We start from the raw sequence: 21,913 nt of genomic DNA on the forward strand, positions 1-21,913 counted from the left end.
TGTTATCAATCATAATTTATATTTTATATATAATTATTTTCAAAAGAACATTCGATAATTGTTTCGTTAAGACCGGCGATATTGTAGAACGATTATTAGAGAATTTATCTTCCGCGATATGTAGCTGTGCTTTTCGGAAGATTTTGTTTGCTTTTGCACCTAACTGTTGTATTATTTCGCGTACAGCTGTAAACTGAATTAATACTTGAATACTTATTTATATACTTGGAACTGTTCCGCACTTTCGCGAAAAGTATTGGATCTGTACGATAAGAACTTCTGGGTCTGCTTTTATTGCACTTATAACATCACGTGGCCTTCTTTTCATCTTACGAAATTTATTTTTTAAAAATAAATAAGAACGGACCCAATAAGTATGTTTCTTACAAATGACGTGTGCGTAGCGCGAATCAACTGCAATTTTCTTAAACTGTGACACGATGTAGGAAAAACGGACCTTAAGTCCCTGTGCTTTTCTTCGATTACACTGTCTTAGACTTTCTACGATTAAAAATAAATGTATACTCAGGCCTTAAGAAAAAAAGTAATTTAAAAAGTTATATATATATATATATATAAAAGCAAAATTCATATTCTGTAATTCTTCATTATTTTTCGTTTCGCTACTCGCAATATTTTTTAAACAAATTGATTATCGTCATATAGAAACAAAAATATGTAAAAATCTAGATAATTCGTGATAGATTTCTTTGACTATATCATAAATTTTTGAAAAGGGGAATTTGAGTTTTGCTTTTGTATCTTCGAAATAAAAACGAGATTATAAGTGCAGTTAGAAACACGACGATGAGTTTTGTACATCACAGTACACTTGCAACTTTACGAAGAACATCCAAACGGGATCTCACATCATGTATCATATATGTAACTGTTCTTAAATATACAGAGTTATGACATAAACAATCATTTACATTTGTGCATACACGCTTTCTTTCTCTTGCTCTCACATTCATTCATGGAAAAAAAAAATACAAAATCTTGTGTTATATTTCGCAAGAAAATTCGTAGCTTGTTAACATTTCCATATTACTCGTAAACTATCGTAAAACGCTGTATGCGTTTTTATATCTTACTGAAGCACACATGTACATTGTATATATGATATTCAGTAATGAGCCGTGTTTGGTGGACAGAGCGCGACACCTTCGATAACAGAAACTGTGCGCCAAACGTGGCTACTATTACCACCTTATTTTAAGTGATCATGCACACGTTTACAAATTTGATATCCAGGCTCAAATTCACACGTTTGTTTTCTTTCGTATGCCCCCCCCCCCTCCTTCTCTGTGCGCGCGCATGTGTATAACAAGAGTTATCGACTTTGTTTATCGTTCTATAAGATGAAGACAATTAAGTAATCGAACATAATTGAGTGAATTCTTGGAATTATACATATCGAAGAACTGCGTCCGAATATGAGCGGTCTCTTCGCAAAAGTCCTAACTGGAAGAATAAACGAATGGATCCAAGTATCCAGCAACGCGCTGCATTGCATCTAAACCTAAGTTAAATATATCACACAGTTTTATATAGTAAAGTATAAAAAGATTAGAATACATTTATCCGACCAAACGGAAATTCATTGGCGGAGCGCGACTCTCTCCAGTAATGCCCACTAAAAAATATCGTCGCGTAAAATCTTTTCTTTCCTTGAACCTCCCGATGTGTAGTCGATGTGTCATCATCATTGCGCTCTTATCACAGACGTCAATGCTTAAACCTAGAGAATTGATTTGTGCTGCCTTATGTAGCGGACATAAAAATATCGAAGGAAGAATTTAGACAAGCTGTCCTAATTCGATTTTACGCCGCGTCGGCGATTTCATCGCATGACCTTGTCGTAAGAGGGTGGCGGCGCCTCGTCCGAAAATGCAAGTGGTGGCTGTGATGGCGGCGGTATTAGGATAGCGATGTGATAAGGTGGAGGCGGGTTCTGTCTCACCGTCGTCGTCGGCACTGTTGCCGTCGCTCTATTAACAACGCTGGAAGTGTTTGCCAAGGCAACAATATGATCCTCCTGTATACGAGCGTTATGCACTGACCGATTACTGCGATGGCAATTTCTTTCATGATTGTACTTGCAGAAGATCGAGTATAAACAAGCGGACAGCAAAAATATCAGTAGCCCACAAAACACGAGTATCTCCAGACCAGGCCCCTGTTAGTATAAAGATAAGAATCGATTAGAAAGTAAAGCAAGAAAACAACAGAGGAATAAAAAGTCGTAAAACAATGACAGTTTTAGCAATGATTAGAATTTTCAGATAAAATTTTGAAATAAGAATCCTCTTAAAATACAGATGCGCTTACTCGATAACCGAAGTAGAATTTGACAGCCGCTACAAAGACTGTTGCTAGAGCAAAGGTAGACCAGATGCCACAGCGCAGTCGGAAGCCGGCCAACTCAGCCTGCCGTAATTCAAAGACACTTCCAGTTAATAGGCTTCTATTTCGTTCTGTACTATTCACGCCGGTCGTATTAGACAGAATTAGTTGATTGCTAGTGTCGGTGACATTGCTGCAAACAATACGTTAAATCAAAGACGATTTAATACCACCATAGTGCCACGTATCTTTGTACTAAAGTCACAAATTTGCAAACCGAGGGCGAATCATTTATAAGTAATCTTTCTGCTGATAGATATGTATAAGTGAGTCACCCTGTATATAGGAAGAGCATGTTCCTCTCAGAATGTCTCCTTTGACTTAGTGTAGACCTTTTTGTGTTTTCATTAATTACTTGGGGATGTTGTTCAGCTGAGCGAGTTGGGCGGCGCCAAGCGTCGACGAACCGTGATGATGGCTCTCATTGTTATGATTTCGCGCAGACGTCGTCGAACGAGCGAAGCTTCGACAGGAGTTATTGACATTACTAGGTCCGGCTAGAGATGCGTTTCCGGCTAGAGATGCGTTTCCGGCTGCGAAGTTACCCGCGAGGCCCTGGAATTGATGCACAGCACTCACCATTTGTCTATGTTGGCCACTGCGCCGACATTGGCCTGCAAAAATAATTATATATATATATATATATATATATATAAGGCGATAAAAAATGGAATAATGATAAGAAAAATAAAAAGAATAACAGATATTGAAATTTTCCCTCATATATATGTTTTCAATTCTTTCACTCATTCATCAGATTTTTTAAAAATTAATTCTACAGGATTACTTGAGGAAATAATTCTTAAATTATTCTGATCTTCATATGATAATGATATATATATATATTCTATAAATTTTTTAATATATAAAATACTAATAAATTTAATATACACAAGATATAAAAATAGAATTGTAATATATAATTTTCACCTTTTGCTCATACTTTACTAATACTGAATTCATATCATTGTATTTTGGTACACTTACTGTATGATTTGGGCATAGGTGTGGCAGGATATCGGCCGCCGAACCTGCCCGGCGGTTTGTTGAGCCAGAAGTGCATCAGGGAGTCACTGCAGCGGACTCAGAGATCCATCGTTAGCTAGTGAAAATAGCATTTTAGATTGTTGATTATAAATCATAGTCTGTATGTTTCAGTAAATACTTAATGATCTTGTTATGTATCGTTATGAAATACCGAGGAATATATATATATATAATAAAAAAATATATATATATATCTCCACTTCAATTATAATCTATTCACTTTCTTTTTTTTTTGTTTTTATATTACAATAAGATTTAAGACACATTTTAAATAACGTCTTAAAAATCTATAAATTTTCTATCACATAATTTGATAAAATCAGATAGAATTAGATAAATTTTCTATCAATTTTGACAGACTTTCTTTTATGTCTTTTTGTGCTCAAAATTATTAGCAAGTTCTTGATTAATGTTTCCTATCAAAGTAATCAATAAATCCTTTTCTCATATGCAACCTATATGAACTAAACTTTAGAAACAGTATTACTACTTACTCTACAATAATTTGTCGCCAATGTAAAAATTATACATGATCCTTCTTGAACATTTCTTACAATTTGCAACACTCCTGCTCGTTGAGATTGATTCCAGGTCCCGCTGATCACGTATTTCGGATAGATGACACTCTATCAGCTTCTGATGTATATTACTCATTGTCCGTTATAGACTTATTGTCATTGATGACACTAGTCAAGTTTATCTTTTATCTTAAAGTTGTACATTGTCATGTTTTATGATTGATGTTCTGAAAAGAACACCATGTAATTATCAGTTAATTAAATAAGATGATTGGTATTTGATGGTAAACATTGAAAATGTAAATACAGTTACACAATATAAAGAAGAATGAAGTTAATGACTCCAAAAATAAACATCTTATATGCTAATATTTTACATATTAAAAAATTTACTAAATATATTATAAATATTACAAATGTTTATGTAAAAATCATTATGAAAATAGAAAGTAAAATTAAGTTTTTTTTCAATTGCATTTTTTTATTTTTTAAGGCAAAGCATGCAAAGTATAATAAAAAAAGAAACTGATAAAATGCTCATTTAATTTGTTGAACATAAAAAAAAAAGTATGATAAATTGTTTCTGTAATCTCCTGAATATCCACTTTTGTTCTAACAGCATATAGAAAAAATAAAATGTCATCAAACATACTCCTTTGCACATTTTTTTTTACTTTATGTATAACGATGCGATAAATATACAACATAAAAGTAGTATGAGAAAAAAATATCAGTTTAAAGGGAGTCAGCTGTTTTAGTAAGGCGAGAGATATGGAGTAAGGAAATCCTACAACGATTATGTTCAGAAAGGTGTAGAAAGTGCAGGGAAAAAGATGTAGAGAACAAACTCAGATTAGTGCCATTTCTTTTTCAGCTATATGGCCTGTTGCACACAGAATGCATCAATGTCACACTCTTCCAGAACAGAGTCTAATTAGCTGTCGCGTCGTTTCTTTCCATATGTAAAGCTGCTTTTCCATGCAAGCATTTATTACGCGTTGACGCGTCTTGTACGCAACAGACTTACCTCTTGCGTTTAGGACAAGTTTCGGACAGGGAAATTCATAAATGCAAAATAATAAACAGTCAGCGGGAGACGTGATGATATCCTCTTAGGCCTTCTCGAGGAGCCAGCTGAAAGAGGCGTCTGTGACACTCACTTATCTTCCGTGTTTGTTCGCCAATGTGTCGCGGGCGACCTCGACACTTCGTACATCGAGCCTTGTTCATCCGTCATTCAACATCGGTGTGATGCGATTCATATGATTCATACGAAATACCAAGATCCAGCACTTCCAAATTATTTCTACACTTTCATGCTCTCATCCTGCCGAAATCGCGCATTATCCTCGTGCTCCGGTTATCTTTTTTTCCTTACCTTACTCTTCTACAAACAATCGCACAGTTTTTTCGAGGCGCAACATTTCTCGTCTTGCTTCAAGTGAGAAGAAGCAAAAAGATCAATGAAAGTCACAGGCTATGACAAACACGCGTTGATAGACACAAATCACCACAGATATCTATTTTCGCGCGAATCGTCATTATCCGCCATTCCTCCGCTAGTCCATAGCCGCTAGCGACGGCGTGAGAAGAACGACGTGAAGTTATACGCGTGACGTACTAAATCGTTACCGATTCGAGACGGACTGATGGTGATAATAACTGGCGTAAGTCCGGATCTACAACAGAGTTTTAAGCTTTAAGCCATTAGAAATGGACGAATCATAGTCGATTATTCTTCTCGAATTCGACTGTAATTGGCTAATTCCTTACGGAATCTTTACTTTGAAATAGTCCTATTTTATAAATTTTTGGATAAATAAATGTTTGGATAAATAAATGTTTTTTTTCAAACTAAATTAAGTTAAAAGTTAATGATTATAAAATTCAAATAGTTGAATTAAAAGTTGAATAAACAAAAAATTGACTCAGTTAAAGTTATATTAAAATTAAATTTTAACTCAAACAAAAAGTTAATTTTGAAAAATATTATTTTTATTAAACTTGAATATATATCTAACCCCGGATCTACAATCTAGGTGTTTTAACCTTAAGCCGTAAGAAATTAACTAATTACAGTCGAATTCGAGGAGAATAATCGATTATGATTCGTCCATTTCTTACATGGCTTAAGGCTTAAAACTCTATTGTAGATCCGGGGTTTATTCATTACACAAGAAGAATTCACATCCTGAATTTGACATATTTTCTAACCTGAGCAAAGCGATACTTTTATCTTGTCAATGTTTTATGTGAAAACGTATTGATTTAGTGTTTTTTTATGTCATTTTGAGGTGGACGGGGTGGTCTCCTGTACATTTACCATAAGAAAAAATAAAAAATAAAGAGAAGCATAATTTCGAAGATCTACTCAACGTGCATATAAAATTTCCAAAGTCGCTTCGATGTCTTAAACGCAAAATGTTATTTACGATCGAGAGATACGCAATTCGCGTGAGTGCGCGTTATTTACGGCGATGTTTCTCCAACAGCGTTAACATTTCGACAAATGATTCGCAAGAATTTGCTTTACAAGTCAATGAAAATCATACATCGATACATCGTGAAGCTGAAAAGTCTTTGAAGATTGCTTTTCTAGGTGCACCAAATGTTGGAAAAAGCACACTCGTTAATCAACTTGTTAAACGATCGGTAATTATATTTTTATTTATGTAAACAATATAAATTCAATTAATTAAGTTATATTATTAAAGTATATTATTTAGATTTTTTGCTTACACTTTAAAAACATATAGAATATATTTTGCACAAGTTTATTATAGTAATTTTTAATTTAATTGTATAACTTCTTTTTGTATATATTATGTTATTAAATAGGTATGCCCTGTATCCTGCAAGGTTCATACCACACAAACTAAAGCACGTGCAATTTATTGCGAAGGTGATACTCAGCTTATATTTATGGACACGCCTGGTATGGTTTCCCTGGCTGAATGTAAAAAGTTCAAGTTAGCCGATAGTTTCAAAACAGATCAAAAAGCCTCCTTGAATATGGCAGATATTATAGGAATTGTACAGGATGCAGATAATATATATACCAGACATAAGATCGATTCAAATATATTAGAAATTTTGACAGAAAATATAAGGAACAAGATTCCTATAATTCTGATCATTAACAAAGTGGACAGAGTAAAGAAAAAGGATATATTGTTAGACTTTGTATACAGCTTGACCAAGAGCAAGAAGTCTCCAAATTTCAATGACGTATTTATGATATCTGGTTTGACTGGAGATGGTGTTGATGACTTGAGGGTAAAGTTTTGATTATTGTAAAGAATTAGACACAAGAGTGATAAAATTATTTACATTGTTTATATAATTCTTGGAATTCTTAATTTCCATATTTGAAACATAACATCTATATTCCATTATTTTTTTATATTTTGCAGACTTACTTGTTGGACTCAGCTAAGCCACAAGCCTGGGAGTATGAAGGACATATTTACACTGAAAATACGTGCCAAGATATAATATGGCAGACAGTAAGAGCAAAGCTGCTGGACATTCTACCAAATGAGGTTCCTTATCGTTTAGAGGTGAAGTTAGAACACTTTGATCCAGCACCTGATGACAGTGTTAATGCCCTGGTATCCATCATGTGCCCCAACAAGCGCATTGCTCGTTTATTAACACGTGGCCAGAATAATAGAGTACATCAAATCGCTGTTATGGCAGAACAGGAACTGCGCCATGCTTTTCGAACGTCAGTGAGATTAAAGTTAGCTGTGAAATCTTTAATATGATTTGATTTATATTTGTTATTTGTTAAATAAAGTTAAGTATTTACAAATAAAATAGTTTAATGTTTTAATATAACCAGAAACTTTAAAAGTTAAAATCTCCAATTAAAGAATATAATTCTTCTATATTGCATCTGTAAGGATGGATTCCATCAATGTAAGACTTCAACTTAGGTTCAATTAATTATTATTCATTTTTTTTTTAATTCTAAGAAGAATTTTTCTAAAATTGAGAGTTAGAAAAAGGTAAAACAGCAAATTAATTAAACTGAGAAAGAAGTTAATAAAATGTAAATATACATATATTAGATACATGTAGATTTAAATTATTATACTCACAAAAATTAGAGGAACACTTAATTTTTTGTAAAAATTAGACAAAATTTAAACAGCTGTTTGTTAAAAATGAACGAAATTTGAATTAAAAAAAAGTTTTAAAGCTTGAAATCTCTATCTTTCAAAAGGTCATCATTTTTTATTAGTTTCTACGAACTTAGTAATTTTACATATAGAAAACTGAACTCAAAGAAATGAGAAATTTTTATCTTTGTCACGTGTGAAGAAAAAATCTGCGAAAATTTTTTTTTCATGTAAAAGTTTAAAGTTTTTCCTACAAAATCGTTTTTAAAAAATGAATTATCGTGGAATAAGTAAAAAGAGTGAACACTTTGATTTTAATTGCTCATCACTTCGTTAAAAATCATTTTGTACTGTAATTAAAAAAAAATTTTTTTAAAGGTAAAAATTGCTCTATCTGATGGTTTGTTGCTTGATAGTGTTAAAAATTATTTAAAAAACGTGTAAATATGATACAAATGATTTAAAATATCGTAAAAATTTGTAATTTTTTCTTTTTCATTTCCATAAAAAAAACATTATGTGGATCAACAACAAAAATTTACTTTTTACGTTTACATCATCAAATAGAGCAGTTTTAGCTTTAAGAATCTTGTTTTAAAATTGCAATACGATAATTTTTAACGGAGTTATGAACAAAGTTAAAGTGCTCACTTTTTAGTTAATCCGTGATAGTTCAGTAACAAAAAATCGTAGAAACATTTAAAAAAACGATTTTGTGAGAGAAAATTTTCGCAGATTTTTCCTTCGTACGTGTGACAAGCCCACAAAGTGAGATAAAAATTTCTCATTTCGTTAAGTTCGTAGTTTCCTATGTGTAAAAATTACTAAACTCACAGAAACTATAAAAAAAATAGTAATCTTCCGAAAGTAGAGATTTCAAGCTTTAAAACTCTTTTTTGAAATTCAAGTTTCGTTTATTTTTAACGAAGTTACAACTGTCCGAATTTTGTTTATTTTTTACAAAAAATTAAGTGTTCCTCTAATTTTTGTGAGTAGTGTATTTTATATGTAAATGCAATATAATTTTTTTAAAGATATGAATGTAGCACGGACACGAATTAAATAATGGAAACATCGATAGTGGACGTTGCTATGTAGTTGATATCCAATTATCTCAGTTAGCGCTAGTAGTATGCGCTAACATAGATGATCTCGGACTTTTCTGTCTATATATAAGATTTAATCTATGAAAGTGAGGTTATGTCATTTTCACGCCATGAAATAAACGCGGGAAACTTATCATTCTTGTCAAACGCGTAGAAGCGTAGTAATAATGGCGCAGCGTCGTATAGAGTGAGTAAATGTAATAAATATTTAACAATTTGACGTAACTTAATCTATAATTATAAATACACAATATAATTAGCATAATAATTATGTATTTGTATATAGATAAGTGTGTATGTCATTTGCTTTATCTTTGCAGCTCCTTCTTCACTAAGATATCATCCAAGAAGGAGAATTCAGATCAGGATAATTCGGAGAGGTATGTTTTACATTAATAGTTTTTATTTCTCTATGGTAGTCGATTATGCTAAAAATCCTTACTACATGCTCGCGCTTGAGCTCGTTGGCTCTGCCGATGCAACGGTTGGAGCTTGCAGTCGCAGCTCACAATCGATTTGTTTTTAATTGGATACATACAACCAACAGTCACAACTTGTCGGACAAACAGAATCAGAATGCTACAGAGAATGGCAAACGAAAAAGAGATAGTAGCAACAGCTCCAGGTGATTATAAATTCAATAATTTGTTAAAGAATTAATATTGCAAATTATTAAAGATCTCTCATTTTATTTGTTTTTTTAAAATTGATTTTTTCAGTCCATCTTCAAAGAACGTTAAACGTACAAAGTCAAAGACAATTTCTAAGACACCTTCACCAAGTGTTAAGCCTCGTACCAAACTAGGTAACTATCCTGTCAAACTATAGATATTTCAACTACATTACACATATCTCTGTAATTATCTTTAAGGAGCTACTCCAAAAATTAAACCCAGTAAGTTTTCCCCTGGAGCATCTAAAAAGACACAGAAAAGGCAACTGAAAGATACACCTGGTGAAAAGAAAAAGAAGCAAGAAGAGAATGAAAATATAAATGATATTGAAGAGAAGGTAAAGAATAATCATACAGAAAACAGTATAGTTGAAGAGAAAAACGAAACCAAAAAATCTGCATCTTCAAAGAAGAAATCAAAGTCCAATGAGACAGAAAAAGTAAAGAAGACTGTGAAAAAGAAATGGACCAAGATAGTTCAGCTGATAGATTCTAGTGATGATGAGACTCATCTACCTGTAAGTTTTCTTTCTAAAATTGTTTTTTTTTTAAACATTTTTATTTAAGTTTCGATTTCGGTTTCGGTTTTGACTCAAATTTAATAAAAAACGAATATTTGTTTTTTTATTTCGCCTGGAGGTTAAAATGTGATTTTGATCAGACCGTATAAATTTCTAAGTTTTCTGTAATTTTTTCTTGTATGTACAAACGATGATTATAGTTACCTAAAAGTCCAAAAAAATTGGAAAGTGACAATGAAGAGAAGAAGACCGAAAGTATAGTTGAGTCTAACAATATAAATAAAAATGCTTCTGATAATGACGCAAACGAAAACGCTTCGGACAATGAAGAGAAAAATCAAAGTTCGAAGAAAGAGTCCACACCTGAGAAGTCACAGACTTCCTCTAAGAATGAAAGTCCAAAGAAAAAATTTACACCTGAGAAATCACAAAATCCCTCTAAAAATGAAGTTCCAAAAAAAGAGTCTACACCCGAGAAATTGCAGACTCTCTCTGAGGATGAAAAGTCAAAGAAAGAGCCTAAGTCTGAAAAAAAGACTAAGAAAGTGCCCAACTTTTTTAGTAAGTATTCAACTATTTAAGAGTACTTTGTAAAAACTGTGGATTGAATTTCAAAACACAGATTTAAATGAATTTAAAATATGGTATAAGTTTTTAAAAGTTTTATTTTAAATAGCTATTTGAATGTTGCAGTGTCTAAGCAAAAGGGCGATGCAAAAGATGACAAAATGAGCAATGGAAAGAGTGCCAACCAGTCTTACAATCCCAGCGCGTCCGTCTATCATCCGATAGACAATGCGTGCTGGAAACGAGGGGATAAGTGAGATAAAATATAATTTTCTTCTTTAAGAGATTTTTTATTTATTTTAAGAAATTAAGAATTTTATAAGATTTTAGCGATATTTAAAAACTTCTCTCTGAAATTTACTTACAGGACTCCATATAGCGCATTCGCGCGCACTTTGGAGATTATCGAGGAAACTAGTGCAAGGTTAAAGATAATAGAGATATTGTCAAATTACTTCCGGTCTGTTATAGTCCTAAGTCCCGAGGATCTTTTGCCGAGCGTTTACCTGTGCCTTAATCAATTAGCTCCAGCGTACGAAGGTTAATAGTGTGATATTAATTATTTAAATTTCAGAAGAAAGCAACATTTAATATTTATTAAAAAATAACTATTTAAATTTTAGGAGTTGAGTTTGGAATCGCTGACACGAATCTAATGAAGGCGATAGCGCAGTGTACTGGTAGAACGCTGGCGCAAATTAGATCTGACGTCCAGGAAGTTGGTGATTTAGGAATTATAGCGGAAAATAGTAAATCTAATCAGAGAACCATGTTTCAACCGGCACCATTAACGGTTCCCAATGTATATTCCAAATTGATGGAAATTGCTCAAATGACGGGGCACGCGGTAATCCATGCAACTGTTATAATTAGGATTTTTTTTTAATGAGAAATTTAAATATTTATATAGAAATAAATAAGAGAGTTAAAAACCGTGTTATTTACGTAAAATAATTTTTTTTTCTATAGTCTCTATCGAAAAAATTGGATAAAATTCAGACGTTGTTTGTAGCGTGCCGTAATACAGAAGTAAGATATCTAGTTAGATTAGTAGCTGGAAAGCTTCGTATTGGATTGGCGGAGCAATCTGTTTTACAAGTAAGTTGTATGCGATATTACACTGTTTTGATCAATATTATTAAATATTTGGATTTTTTTAGGCATTGGCTTTAGCTTGCGCGATGACACCGCCGGAACAAAAGTATCCACCAGAAATTCTGAATGCAAGCAAAAAGATGTCGAGTGATCGTTTCAAAGAGAAATATGATGAAATAGCACTCATATTGAAAACAACGTATTGGTAAAATTATTTCGAAAATATTATCATATATTCTATTATAAATATTGAAACAATAAATTAAGTAACATTTTTGTCAAAATAAAATGTTTTCTTTATTATTATAATATATATATAAAATTTAAAAGGAAATATATGTTCTAAAAATATATTAAATAAAATATGTACAATATATATTTATATTTTTAAAATAATTTAATTGTATCATAACTTTATTAAAAAATAAATATTTAGAAAATTTTATTTCTTAGTTTAGAAATAAGATAATGTATTAAATATTCAATTAAATTTTCCTTTCTTTTTGCTAATTGTATATCTTTGCAGTGAATGTCCGAATTATAATCTTATAATTCCTGTTTTACTGGAAGATGGAATTAATACCTTGCCGAGTAAGTGCAAACTTACTCCTGGAATACCCTTGAAACCTATGTTGGCACATCCTACTAAAGGTGTTCAAGAAGTCCTAACGCGATTCGAGGGTTTGAAATTTACTTGCGAATGGAAGTATGACGGGGAAAGAGCTCAGGTTCTTACTCATTTAAGTTTAAAAATTGTACAATACAATATAGAGAATATTTTATTGCACATCGGAAAAAAATAAGATACTTGAAAATTAATTTGCTGAGAATCTAGTAATTTAGATTCAATTTATGTTTAAAGAATTACAATTTGGCAGATACACGTTGCGGATAATGGTCAAATAAAAATATACAGTAGAAATCAAGAAGATAATACTACCAAGTATCCAGATATCATTAAGCGATTTAAGAATAGTCGCGGTGATGAAGTGAAGAATTGTATACTCGATTGCGAGGCGGTCGCATGGGATAGTGAGAAGAAACAAATTTTACCATTCCAAATACTCAGTACAAGAAAGCGAAAGGTAATAATTATATACAATAACACGTTATAATTATTTATAATTTTAATTATTTTAGTTGTAATTATATCACAATTTTATTGTTACTGTAATTTTTATTAAGATTTTTTATAATTGTTGTGACAATTTTCATAGTAATGTTCCATTTTTGCTTTTAGGATGCTAATGAGGAGGATATTAAAGTACAAGTATGCGTGTTTATGTTCGATTTGTTATATCTAAATGATGAGCCATTGGTAAAGGAACCGTTCGTGAAACGTCGTGAGTTATTGAAACAGCATTTCAAGGAAGTGGAAGGTGAATGGAAATTCGCTAATAGCTTAGATGCCTCGACTATGGAAGAGGTGGAAGTTTTTTTGGATGAATCTGTGAAGGGAAATTGCGAGGGTTTGATGGTGAAAACGTTGGAAAAGGAGGCGACCTATGAGATAGCGAAGCGATCGCGAAACTGGTTAAAGCTGAAAAAAGATTATTTAGATGGCGTCGGCGATACGCTCGATGTAGTTGTAATCGGTGGTTATATCGGCAAGGGTAAAAGGACTGGTACTTATGGTGGTTTCCTCTTAGCTTGTTATGATCAAGAAAATGAAGAGTATCAGAGCATCTGTAAGGTATATCCCTGAAATATTTCTTTGTGAAAATAAACATGGGTGTTGCATAATTATTGGAAATCTTTGTTAGATATTTATATCTATATATAATACATTTATTAAGTTTTTTAGAGTATATATAAAACATTTGGTAATTTTTATAATTTAAGTTTTGTATATATATATATATAATACTTTTTCCTTGATACTATTCATAGCTAATATACACATATATTATTTCTTCATGAACAGATCGGTACAGGATTTAAAGAAGATGACCTCGAAAATCACACTAAATTCCTCAAAGATCACATAGTGCCACAGGCCAAATCGTATTATCGTTTCGATAGCAGTCATGAACCGGATCATTGGTTTGAGCCAATTCAAGTTTGGGAGATCAAGTGTGCCGATCTCTCCCTCTCGCCTGTACACAGAGCGGCTATCGGAATAGTAAGTTTTCTAGGTTTTCGAAGACGAGTATTCGTAAAAATATAACTCACCATAATTGCGTTAAAATAAATTTATTTTGCATGATATAATAATTTACTTTGTTTCCGGAAATTCTTATCCGCATTGAACAGTATATTACATACATTACACACACGCGGAATACATTGTATTTTTTTTTATCGACTAATTAAATAGAGAGATATTAGAAAATATATTCCTGCAATTAATTATTTTTTTTAGTGTTTCTTATTTGTTTAATAAATATTTTTTTAATTAAAAGAAAGTAACATATATTTTATCTTTGTTCTGTTCAGGTTGATCCAGAGAAGGGAATATCTTTAAGGTTTCCGCGATTTATCAGGATCCGCGAGGATAAGACTTGCGAGCAGGCCACTTCCGCTCAAGACGTGGCAAACATGTACAATAATCAAGAGCAGATAAAAAATAAAACTCCTGTATCGAAAGCCACGGAGGAAGATTTCTATTAGTTTTTTTAATTTTACGACGCATAAATTAATTCAGTATGTCTTTTATTTTATATAATCATTAATTTTTTGTAAGGAATATTGTAAATAAAATATATTTGATATAACATACAAACTATATAATTTTCGCATTGTATTTGATGTTTATTACTAATAACAATTATTTAGGAGAGGGATTAATTTATATTTTATATATTTATTGTATACATTTCATATATTAACAATACTTTGTGTATCAGTAATTTTGAGGATTTAATTATAATAAAGGTTTTCAAAGAGTTTAAGGTTCGACTTCTTTATCATAAATTTAATGATATGTATGACTTCTGATTTTTATTTTATTTACATCCACAACGTATATGACTTTTTGATGAAGATTTAAATATCTAGAAGAAATTAAAAGACTTGAATTAAATGGACATTATGGTAACACTTTTTAGATTAATAAGCATTAATAATTTACGTCTATCACATATAGTTACATACCGCGAATGAAATGATTCACCTCAGTAATGCGTTATATCTTTATCTAGGACGCTCTTATCCACTTATCTTATATTTGCTAGTGATAAACCGCCGGAACGTTAGGTGATGATACTCTGGTACCTGTCGACGTTCTCGATCGACTAATTACGTTTTTGTCGCATTACACTGTTCTCGAAATAACCGTCTTCTTTACGTGAATTCGCGACGGAGGATATTTTCCGCAGGACGCAAGGAGATGGTCGCCAAAAGTTCCGGACCGGCTCTCGAGAAGCGGATAGGCTGCATAAAGTTCACGATTTTTTGTTTAAATGCAATAATATGGGTGAGTGTGTGTGGAGTTATCGCAATAATTGCGTCGACTTGTGAAATTACACTGTGATAGTGAAATAATGTTATGTTATTATCTATTTTAGGCATCAATTAAAAAAAATATATACGAATGAAAAGAGTGTACGAAAGCAGTTTATATTAGACGATAATTATGAATCGAAAAAAGGAAGCAAAGTTTTTGTAATAATATTAGATGTAACAGTTTTTTAAATTGAGAATTTGTTTCATAAAACATAAATTCTTCTTTCTATTTTTGCTTTTGATAGGAGGATCAATTGTTATCTTCTTTTAACGATTTATCTTCGTAGTAATTATAAGTTACATTTAATATTATTATAGGAAAAAATTAAAGTTAAATTAAAAAATTGACATTTAAAATTGAAAAATAATGCTATACAATTTTATTAAATTATTATTTTCATATACTGTAAATAAATATAATCGGTCATCCAACCAGTTGGCGAGCATTTTCTATTTTCTCTGCTTCAAATATTCATACAACAGTAACAATTTAACGAAATTATTTTTTGCATTGCGATTCATTATTAGTCGTGTTCACTGCGTACGCTTTTTTTTTTGTATTATAATATATCTGAAGAGGGCTTAAACTTAAAGCCGAAACATGTAATGTATAATTTTTGTTAGCTGTATTAAATTTTTGATTTAATATTTATTAATGTTTATTATAATTTAATTTTCGAATGTTTATTACTTGTTTGACTCTTATTGCCTTTAATATCACACAATTGTTATTTTCAAATAAATTTAATATATATATAATTTTTTACATGATACACATACATTTTTTATCGACAATTTTAAATAAAAATAGAATTCTCATAAAGATTGTGATTAAACAGTTTATAAAATTGAATAGCCAAGCGCGCGATTTATAAAACTTTAATTTATATCATTTTTTGTAGGAAAAGAATAATCTTTATTTAAACTTTATTTTCTTATTAATAAATTTTACAATTATAATTTAAGTCTCTAAAAAATACACTTTATTTTGCTATTACACTATCACGATTAATAGACGAAGTTTGAAAGATTTTTCATTAAAAAAATTATTATTGCTACATCCTTATTTATCATATTATTAACAAAGTCTTTTTCACTTGGCAAAAGATCGTTGGATGTGCAATGTTCGGACTGTCGATCTGGATGCGGTTTGAGCCGATGTTCGAGGAGTGGGTGGAATTTTTGAATATGTACGAATTCTACATCGGGATTTACGTGCTCATCGCTACCTCAGTACTTGTTATGGCCATCGCTTTCATTGGTTGCGCTGCCGCGCTTATGGAACACATCATGACTTTATACATTGTAAGAAATCTTATTAATTACCTTAACAAGTTAAAAAAAATGATCATTTTGGAGAAAATTGCAAATACACTTTGCAGATACACCTATAAAGATACTTTGTAGATACAGGTGCAAAGAAATTTGCAAGATACTTGAAAATTTGATTTTTACAAATGACGTAAATTAGAATGTATCTCAGAAAAAATACGGATCTCTCTTAAAGCCATTTTGTCGCAAATTAATCCTTCTGAATAAAATCTTTGATTATTTAATTCAAATACTGATTAATGACATATATTGCTTATAAAAAATATAGATATAAATTAAGATATTATAAAGGATATTGAGTATTTAGGATACGCTTTCTCGAAACATTCCCTTTTGATCTTCACTTAATTTTTAGTTTAAACATTTATTTCAACGTTATAAACAATTTTTTGGGAATTATTTAAAAATAATTTCCTCGCTATTTTGTAAAAAATTTAATGAAAATTTGTATGAAAGAACTTCCATAATTTTAGCACGTGGGTCTTCAAGCGTTTAGCTTTATTTGCTGTCTAACCGGAGCAGCAGTCATTCTCGATTATTCAACATACGACAGTAAGATTCAGCCTATCATCGAACGGTCCATGTACAGTCTTATCAGTAATTCCCATCATGAAACGGCGAGTTTTATCCTGCGAATAATCCAGGAAACCGTAAGTGAACGTTGAGCTTCTCTTGTAGAGGAAGAAAAAAGCGTCTTTGTTTCTTATATACAATATATGTACCGATCTTATTATATGATATATATACAATTATATGTACTTATTTTTGATTAATGTGTTAGGTCGGATGCTGCGGAGCTGGTGGACCAAGAGATTACACACAGATGCGTAAACCGTTGCCCACCGAATGCCGAGACACTGTCACTGGGAATGCCTTTCATCACGGTTGCGTAGAGGAATTGTCCTGGTTTCTGGAGGCAAGATCGGGATGGCTTGCCGGTATGGCGATGGCGTTGTGCATGCTTCATGTAAGAAGCAAAACCTTTTCTTTTTTTTTTCTTCATTATTTCTTTACTCTCTAAATCTGAATCAGTGGATAATAATCACTGCTATCAGTGCTAAGTATGCCACTGGTAATCAGTGACTATTCACTGATTCAGATTCAGAGAGAGTTAGAAGGTGGTGGTGTATTGGACATTCGTAATTTGATTAATTTCGTCAATTGCAATCTCTCTCCCTCTCCCTCTCTGCCTCTCTCTCTCTCTCTCTCTCTCTCTTATTTTTTCATTATATTTAATAAATGACAATTTTCATTGTTTTCTGTTACTTTTCATTCAATTATTCCAAATTCCAATTACAGGTGATCATAGCGGTGTTGTCGTTGACGCTTGTGCAAGCGATCAAAAAAGAAGAGGAGACCATAGTAATAAGCCCGTACGTTAAACGTTAGGCATCAATTATTGTCTAACAATGCAACGGTGACACGTTATAATAAAATAATTATAATATTCAGTTTATTATAATTATAATTAGTTTATATATATAATTATAATTACAATTTAGAAAATTAAAAATTCTGCTAAATTGTGAATTTTGTGAGTGTATAATCTGAGATTATACATATCAATCAGAAATATATATCAGGAATAAATAGTTTCTGCGCTCGTATCTTTTAATTTCTACAGTTTTCAATTTCTAAAGATAAAAATATAACTTTTTTTCTAGAGAATAAATTCTCTTGAGTTCAAAGTTGAATTTAAATTTAATAAGAAATGGTTTACATGTCCTTGTTTTATAATAAAAAGTTAAATTACATTTTAATTATATATAATTAATTATATATATCATTGCGATGAATATTCGTGCGATTTATTTTAATCGAGTATTTTCAGCACATTTAGTTTGTTCTCCTATTAACACTTTTGTAATTTTTTAATATCTTTTTTATTCTCTCTTGCATAATTTGTAGGTATTTATAATTTAATAGATATTCTTAGAAGTTATTTTTAAAAGAGATTTACATAAAAAACCAGAGAATACATAAATAAATTGCTTATTATAATAATTATTAAATGAAAATACCAATATAATCATAAACAGTGTCGCCTCACTTATCGCCAAGACACTATCGTGGCTCTAGATTGTGAATCACACACACGCACACCAGCGCACACACACACACGTACACACTCAACCCCGCCTGACATACCGAACGCCGTCGCAAGCTGGCCCAATAGCAGCTGACCTCTACGTTTTGTATCCGAGCATTTTGCGCGCGTACTTAATCTCTCATTTTACCTGCGTTTTCGAACTTTATTGTACATATATAGCTATATCGTTTCTTTTTTTTTGTAATATTGTATCAATTAATTTCTTTTGTGTCGCATCGTCTTGGCGCAGTTTAATAAACACTTGTCCTTGTTTCAAAGAACACTTGTGTTCTTCTATTATTCCCGCGCACCGACCGCCGCGAAATACTCCTTGCTGCTCTATAATCTATAACTGACCTGTATTCCGACGAGCTAAGTCGCGCTAAAGTTAGATCGTTACATATATCATATTAAACGAATTACACAGTTCGAAATGATTTTTTTAAAATAAATTTTAATTTAATCTCTGATTAATATATCAAGTAGGTATGTAGAAAAAAATCAAAGTTTTGGGAATTGAAATAGATAGAAAATATAAATTGTATATGTGCTGAAACCAAGACTCTGATTTTTTGGATATTAAGTACCTACGGACTCTGCTTATTATTTCTATTTCCTCGCTATAGAATATATGTAGGTATATATCATACATAATAAGACACTGGTATTCGATTTTCGTAATTTTCGAGGACAGATAACATATATAAGGAAGAATTAGAGTGATGATTGGAACTGTGCCAAGTCTACGGGAAAGAAAGTTGGAGCATCTAAAAATTTTGTTTTGAGTTCTTCAATTGTGGATCGTATTGTACCAATAGATTTAATTTTTATTTTAATTTTTTACGTGTTGATATAATGTCAGAGGGAGAGCGTATGACTATAAAAACAACAAGCATTATACCATATAAACCACGAATGATCAAATCCGCTACAATTGAAGAAAGTCATAGAGATACCGCAAGGGAGTACTGAAATTTTGTTTGTAAAAACCTACATCCAAGAAATAATAAGTCGAATTTACTACTAATCATATTGCGGATATAAATTTATCTTTAGGTATGTTAACAGCGTAGTTTAAAAAATTCCATCTAGTTTCTATATTTTAAACCCCCTCAATAGGAACATTTGTGATTAAAAGAAAACAACAAGTGAAATTATTGTAAAACAAAATCAGTTTCTCTTCAATTTTTTAACCAAATCAAAACTATTATCAAATAATGTACAAAATTAAAATATGAAAAGAAGAGAAGGAAGTAGGCGAAAGGAAGAAAGGAAAAAGATTGTGATTAATATAGTTTCTGTTTTCAAATCAATATAACTTAGCTTATATTTTAATATGTACTATTTTAATGTTTTATTGAACAATATATACTCGTAATACATGCTAATATTATTTTAATAATGGTTAAAGTTAAACATAAAGTACACAGTTACGCACACCGAATGTATGCTTTTTAAGAAAATGTGTACGTATACTTTATGTGTAATAAAAAATAAAATGCTAGCGTATCACACTTCTCAACTTTTAGTTTTATTTTCAATCTAAAGCTCAACTCGTAGTTTTTCTAACGTAAAATTGCTTATATATATGTATAAGGAAATATATATACGGGATTATAATATTCTTTTGAAATTATGAAATATATACAAATATTTACTAGCACACAGCGCGCGCTTTCTCTATCTTTCATTAACTTTATTAATATTATTAATTTATTATTATTATATTATATTATTTTTTACAGCTTTGACCGTTATAGGCGATAATTTTTCTTTGTTTATTAATATTATTAATTTATTATTATTATTATATTATATTATTTTTTATTAATATTATTAATTTTTATTTTTTATTAATTTTATTTTTCGCGATCCTTCCATCTCTCTCTCTCTCTCTCTCTCTAATATTATTAATCTTTATTTTTTATTAATTTTATTTTTTCGCGAGCCTTTCATCTCTCTCTCTCTCTCTTTCAAATATTTATGCTTTTATTCCACTATTTTTACGCATTTGTAGTGCAAGTAGATATTTGATTAGATATAACAGCCAATTTACGTAATGAAATGTTACAACGATAATTTTGTATCGTATTCGCATTAAGAGGTATCTTTGTCCTAGATATACCTATGCGAATAGCTTCAAAATTCAGAGTTATAATTTTCTTGTTATAAATGTATGTGACATTGTAAAAGCATTGTGAAGCTCCCTTGAATGACAAACTGACTTGACGTGAGTGTATACATTGTCTTAATGGAAGAGCACTTTCTTCTTTGTCAAATAGGGATGTTTTTTCTTTAAAATGTTGTTAAACGGCCCAGTAAGGCTGCGTAGTAATCGCCATTGATCGTTTGTTTCTACGGAAGGTAATCGATATGAATTATACCGCGTGCATCCCAAAAAACTGTGGCCATCAGAGCAGCTCTGAGAAGTCGGCACTCCTAAATGCGAATTTTGGTAAAATCATTATTGCATTCGTTTGTCCACTGTTTGTCCACGTTTGTTCACCCGTTATTTTCATTTGTCCACCCTCCAAAAAATAGTTATACGCAAAAAAAAATTGTAGTACCCCCAAGTGATTATTTTTCATTATTATGAAAAATATAATAATTATAGGGTGGACAAACGAAAATAAGGGGTGGACAAACGTGGACAAACAGTGGACAAACGAATGCAATAATGATTTTATCAGAATTCACATTTAGGGATCCTGACTTCTAAGAGCAGCTCTGAGAAGTAGGCATCCCTAAATGCGAATTTTGGTAAAATCATTATTGTATTCGTTTGTCCACTGTTTGTCCATATTTGTCCACCCTCCAAAAAATAGTTATACACAAAAAAAAATTGTAGTACCCCCAAGTGATTATATTTCATTATTATGAAAAATATAATAATAATAGGGTGGACAAACGAAAATAAGGGGTGGACAAACGTGGACAAACAGTGGACAAACGAATGCAATAATGATTTTATCAAAATTCACATTTAGGGAT

General features: G+C 31.3%; 4 protein-coding genes across 6 annotated transcripts; 3 read left to right on the plus strand and 1 right to left on the minus strand.

The window, feature by feature from the left end:
- Window positions 1–663: 663 nt before the first annotated feature.
- On the minus strand, window positions 664–5,632 carry LOC108773699 (uncharacterized). Of its 2 annotated transcripts, none has more exons than XM_018539604.1 (6): window positions 5,132–5,632; window positions 3,948–4,198; window positions 3,394–3,508; window positions 2,762–3,020; window positions 2,332–2,539; window positions 664–2,179 (listed from the first exon to the last, which is right to left on the minus strand). In XM_018539604.1, the coding sequence occupies exons 3-6, from the start codon at window positions 3,467–3,469 to the stop codon at window positions 1,844–1,846; spliced, it is 879 nt and encodes a 292-aa protein (XP_018395106.1). In that variant the 5' UTR covers window positions 3,470–3,508; window positions 3,948–4,198; window positions 5,132–5,632; the 3' UTR covers window positions 664–1,843. The 2 variants fall into 2 exon arrangements, with proteins under 2 accessions (XP_018395106.1, XP_018395105.1); XM_018539603.1 differs by having other exon boundaries at window positions 4,999–5,632.
- Window positions 5,633–6,305: 673 nt separating this feature from the next.
- Window positions 6,306–7,738, plus strand: LOC108773700 (GTPase Era, mitochondrial). The gene is made up of 3 exons (XM_018539605.1): window positions 6,306–6,623; window positions 6,810–7,247; window positions 7,385–7,738. Exons 1-3 carry the CDS (start codon window positions 6,393–6,395, stop codon window positions 7,736–7,738), a joined length of 1,023 nt encoding a protein of 340 aa, XP_018395107.1. The 5' UTR covers window positions 6,306–6,392.
- A 1,565-nt stretch (window positions 7,739–9,303) lies between these two features.
- Window positions 9,304–14,683, plus strand: DNAlig1 (DNA ligase 1). 2 transcript variants are annotated; one of them, XM_018539602.1, is made up of 16 exons: window positions 9,304–9,388; window positions 9,522–9,581; window positions 9,749–9,826; window positions 9,921–10,006; window positions 10,073–10,392; window positions 10,596–10,956; window positions 11,089–11,215; window positions 11,330–11,502; window positions 11,586–11,809; window positions 11,932–12,060; window positions 12,123–12,262; window positions 12,584–12,785; window positions 12,936–13,142; window positions 13,298–13,750; window positions 13,982–14,179; window positions 14,494–14,683. In XM_018539602.1, exons 1-16 carry the CDS (start codon window positions 9,369–9,371, stop codon window positions 14,665–14,667), a joined length of 2,952 nt encoding a protein of 983 aa, XP_018395104.1. In that variant the 5' UTR covers window positions 9,304–9,368; the 3' UTR covers window positions 14,668–14,683. The 2 variants fall into 2 exon arrangements, with proteins under 2 accessions (XP_018395104.1, XP_018395103.1); XM_018539601.1 differs by lacking the exon at window positions 9,304–9,388 and having other exon boundaries at window positions 9,549–9,826.
- A 657-nt stretch (window positions 14,684–15,340) lies between these two features.
- Tsp2A (tetraspanin 2A) lies at window positions 15,341–18,247 on the plus strand. Its single transcript, XM_018539576.1, has 5 exons — window positions 15,341–15,472; window positions 16,609–16,806; window positions 17,307–17,483; window positions 17,615–17,800; window positions 18,133–18,247. The coding sequence occupies exons 1-5, from the start codon at window positions 15,386–15,388 to the stop codon at window positions 18,220–18,222; spliced, it is 738 nt and encodes a 245-aa protein (XP_018395078.1). The 5' UTR covers window positions 15,341–15,385; the 3' UTR covers window positions 18,223–18,247.
- Window positions 18,248–21,913: the final 3,666 nt, after the last annotated feature.

The sequence above is a fragment of the Cyphomyrmex costatus genome, unplaced genomic scaffold (genome assembly GCF_001594065.2).
Source record: "Cyphomyrmex costatus isolate MS0001 unplaced genomic scaffold, Ccosl1.0 scaffold216, whole genome shotgun sequence".
Lineage (NCBI taxonomy): Eukaryota > Metazoa > Arthropoda > Insecta > Hymenoptera > Formicidae > Cyphomyrmex > Cyphomyrmex costatus.

Bases quoted from the DNA above. Each gene is read 5' to 3' on its own strand.
- LOC108773699 (XM_018539604.1), bottom strand. From the start codon at position 3,469: ATGCACTTCTGGCTCAACAAACCGCCGGGCAGGTTCGGCGGCCGATAT. The intron at 3,021-3,393 runs GTAAGTGTACCA...TTATTTTTGCAG, and splicing joins ACCTATGCCCAAATCATACA to GCCAATGTCGGCGCAGTGGC. The intron at 2,540-2,761 runs GTAATTAATGAA...TATTGTTTGCAG, and splicing joins CAGCTGAACAACATCCCCAA to CAATGTCACCGACACTAGCA.
- LOC108773700 (XM_018539605.1), top strand. From the start codon at position 6,393: ATGTTATTTACGATCGAGAGATACGCAATTCGCGTGAGTGCGCGTTAT. The intron at 6,624-6,809 runs GTAATTATATTT...GTTATTAAATAG, and splicing joins ATCAACTTGTTAAACGATCG to GTATGCCCTGTATCCTGCAA. The intron at 7,248-7,384 runs GTAAAGTTTTGA...TATATTTTGCAG, and splicing joins ATGGTGTTGATGACTTGAGG to ACTTACTTGTTGGACTCAGC.
- DNAlig1 (XM_018539601.1), top strand. From the start codon at position 9,627: ATGCTAAAAATCCTTACTACATGCTCGCGCTTGAGCTCGTTGGCTCTG. The intron at 9,827-9,920 runs GTGATTATAAAT...TGATTTTTTCAG, and splicing joins GATAGTAGCAACAGCTCCAG to TCCATCTTCAAAGAACGTTA. The intron at 12,061-12,122 runs GTAAGTTGTATG...GGATTTTTTTAG, and splicing joins CGGAGCAATCTGTTTTACAA to GCATTGGCTTTAGCTTGCGC.
- Tsp2A (XM_018539576.1), top strand. From the start codon at position 15,386: ATGGTCGCCAAAAGTTCCGGACCGGCTCTCGAGAAGCGGATAGGCTGC. The intron at 15,473-16,608 runs GTGAGTGTGTGT...ACTTGGCAAAAG, and splicing joins GTTTAAATGCAATAATATGG to ATCGTTGGATGTGCAATGTT. The intron at 17,801-18,132 runs GTAAGAAGCAAA...TTCCAATTACAG, and splicing joins TGGCGTTGTGCATGCTTCAT to GTGATCATAGCGGTGTTGTC.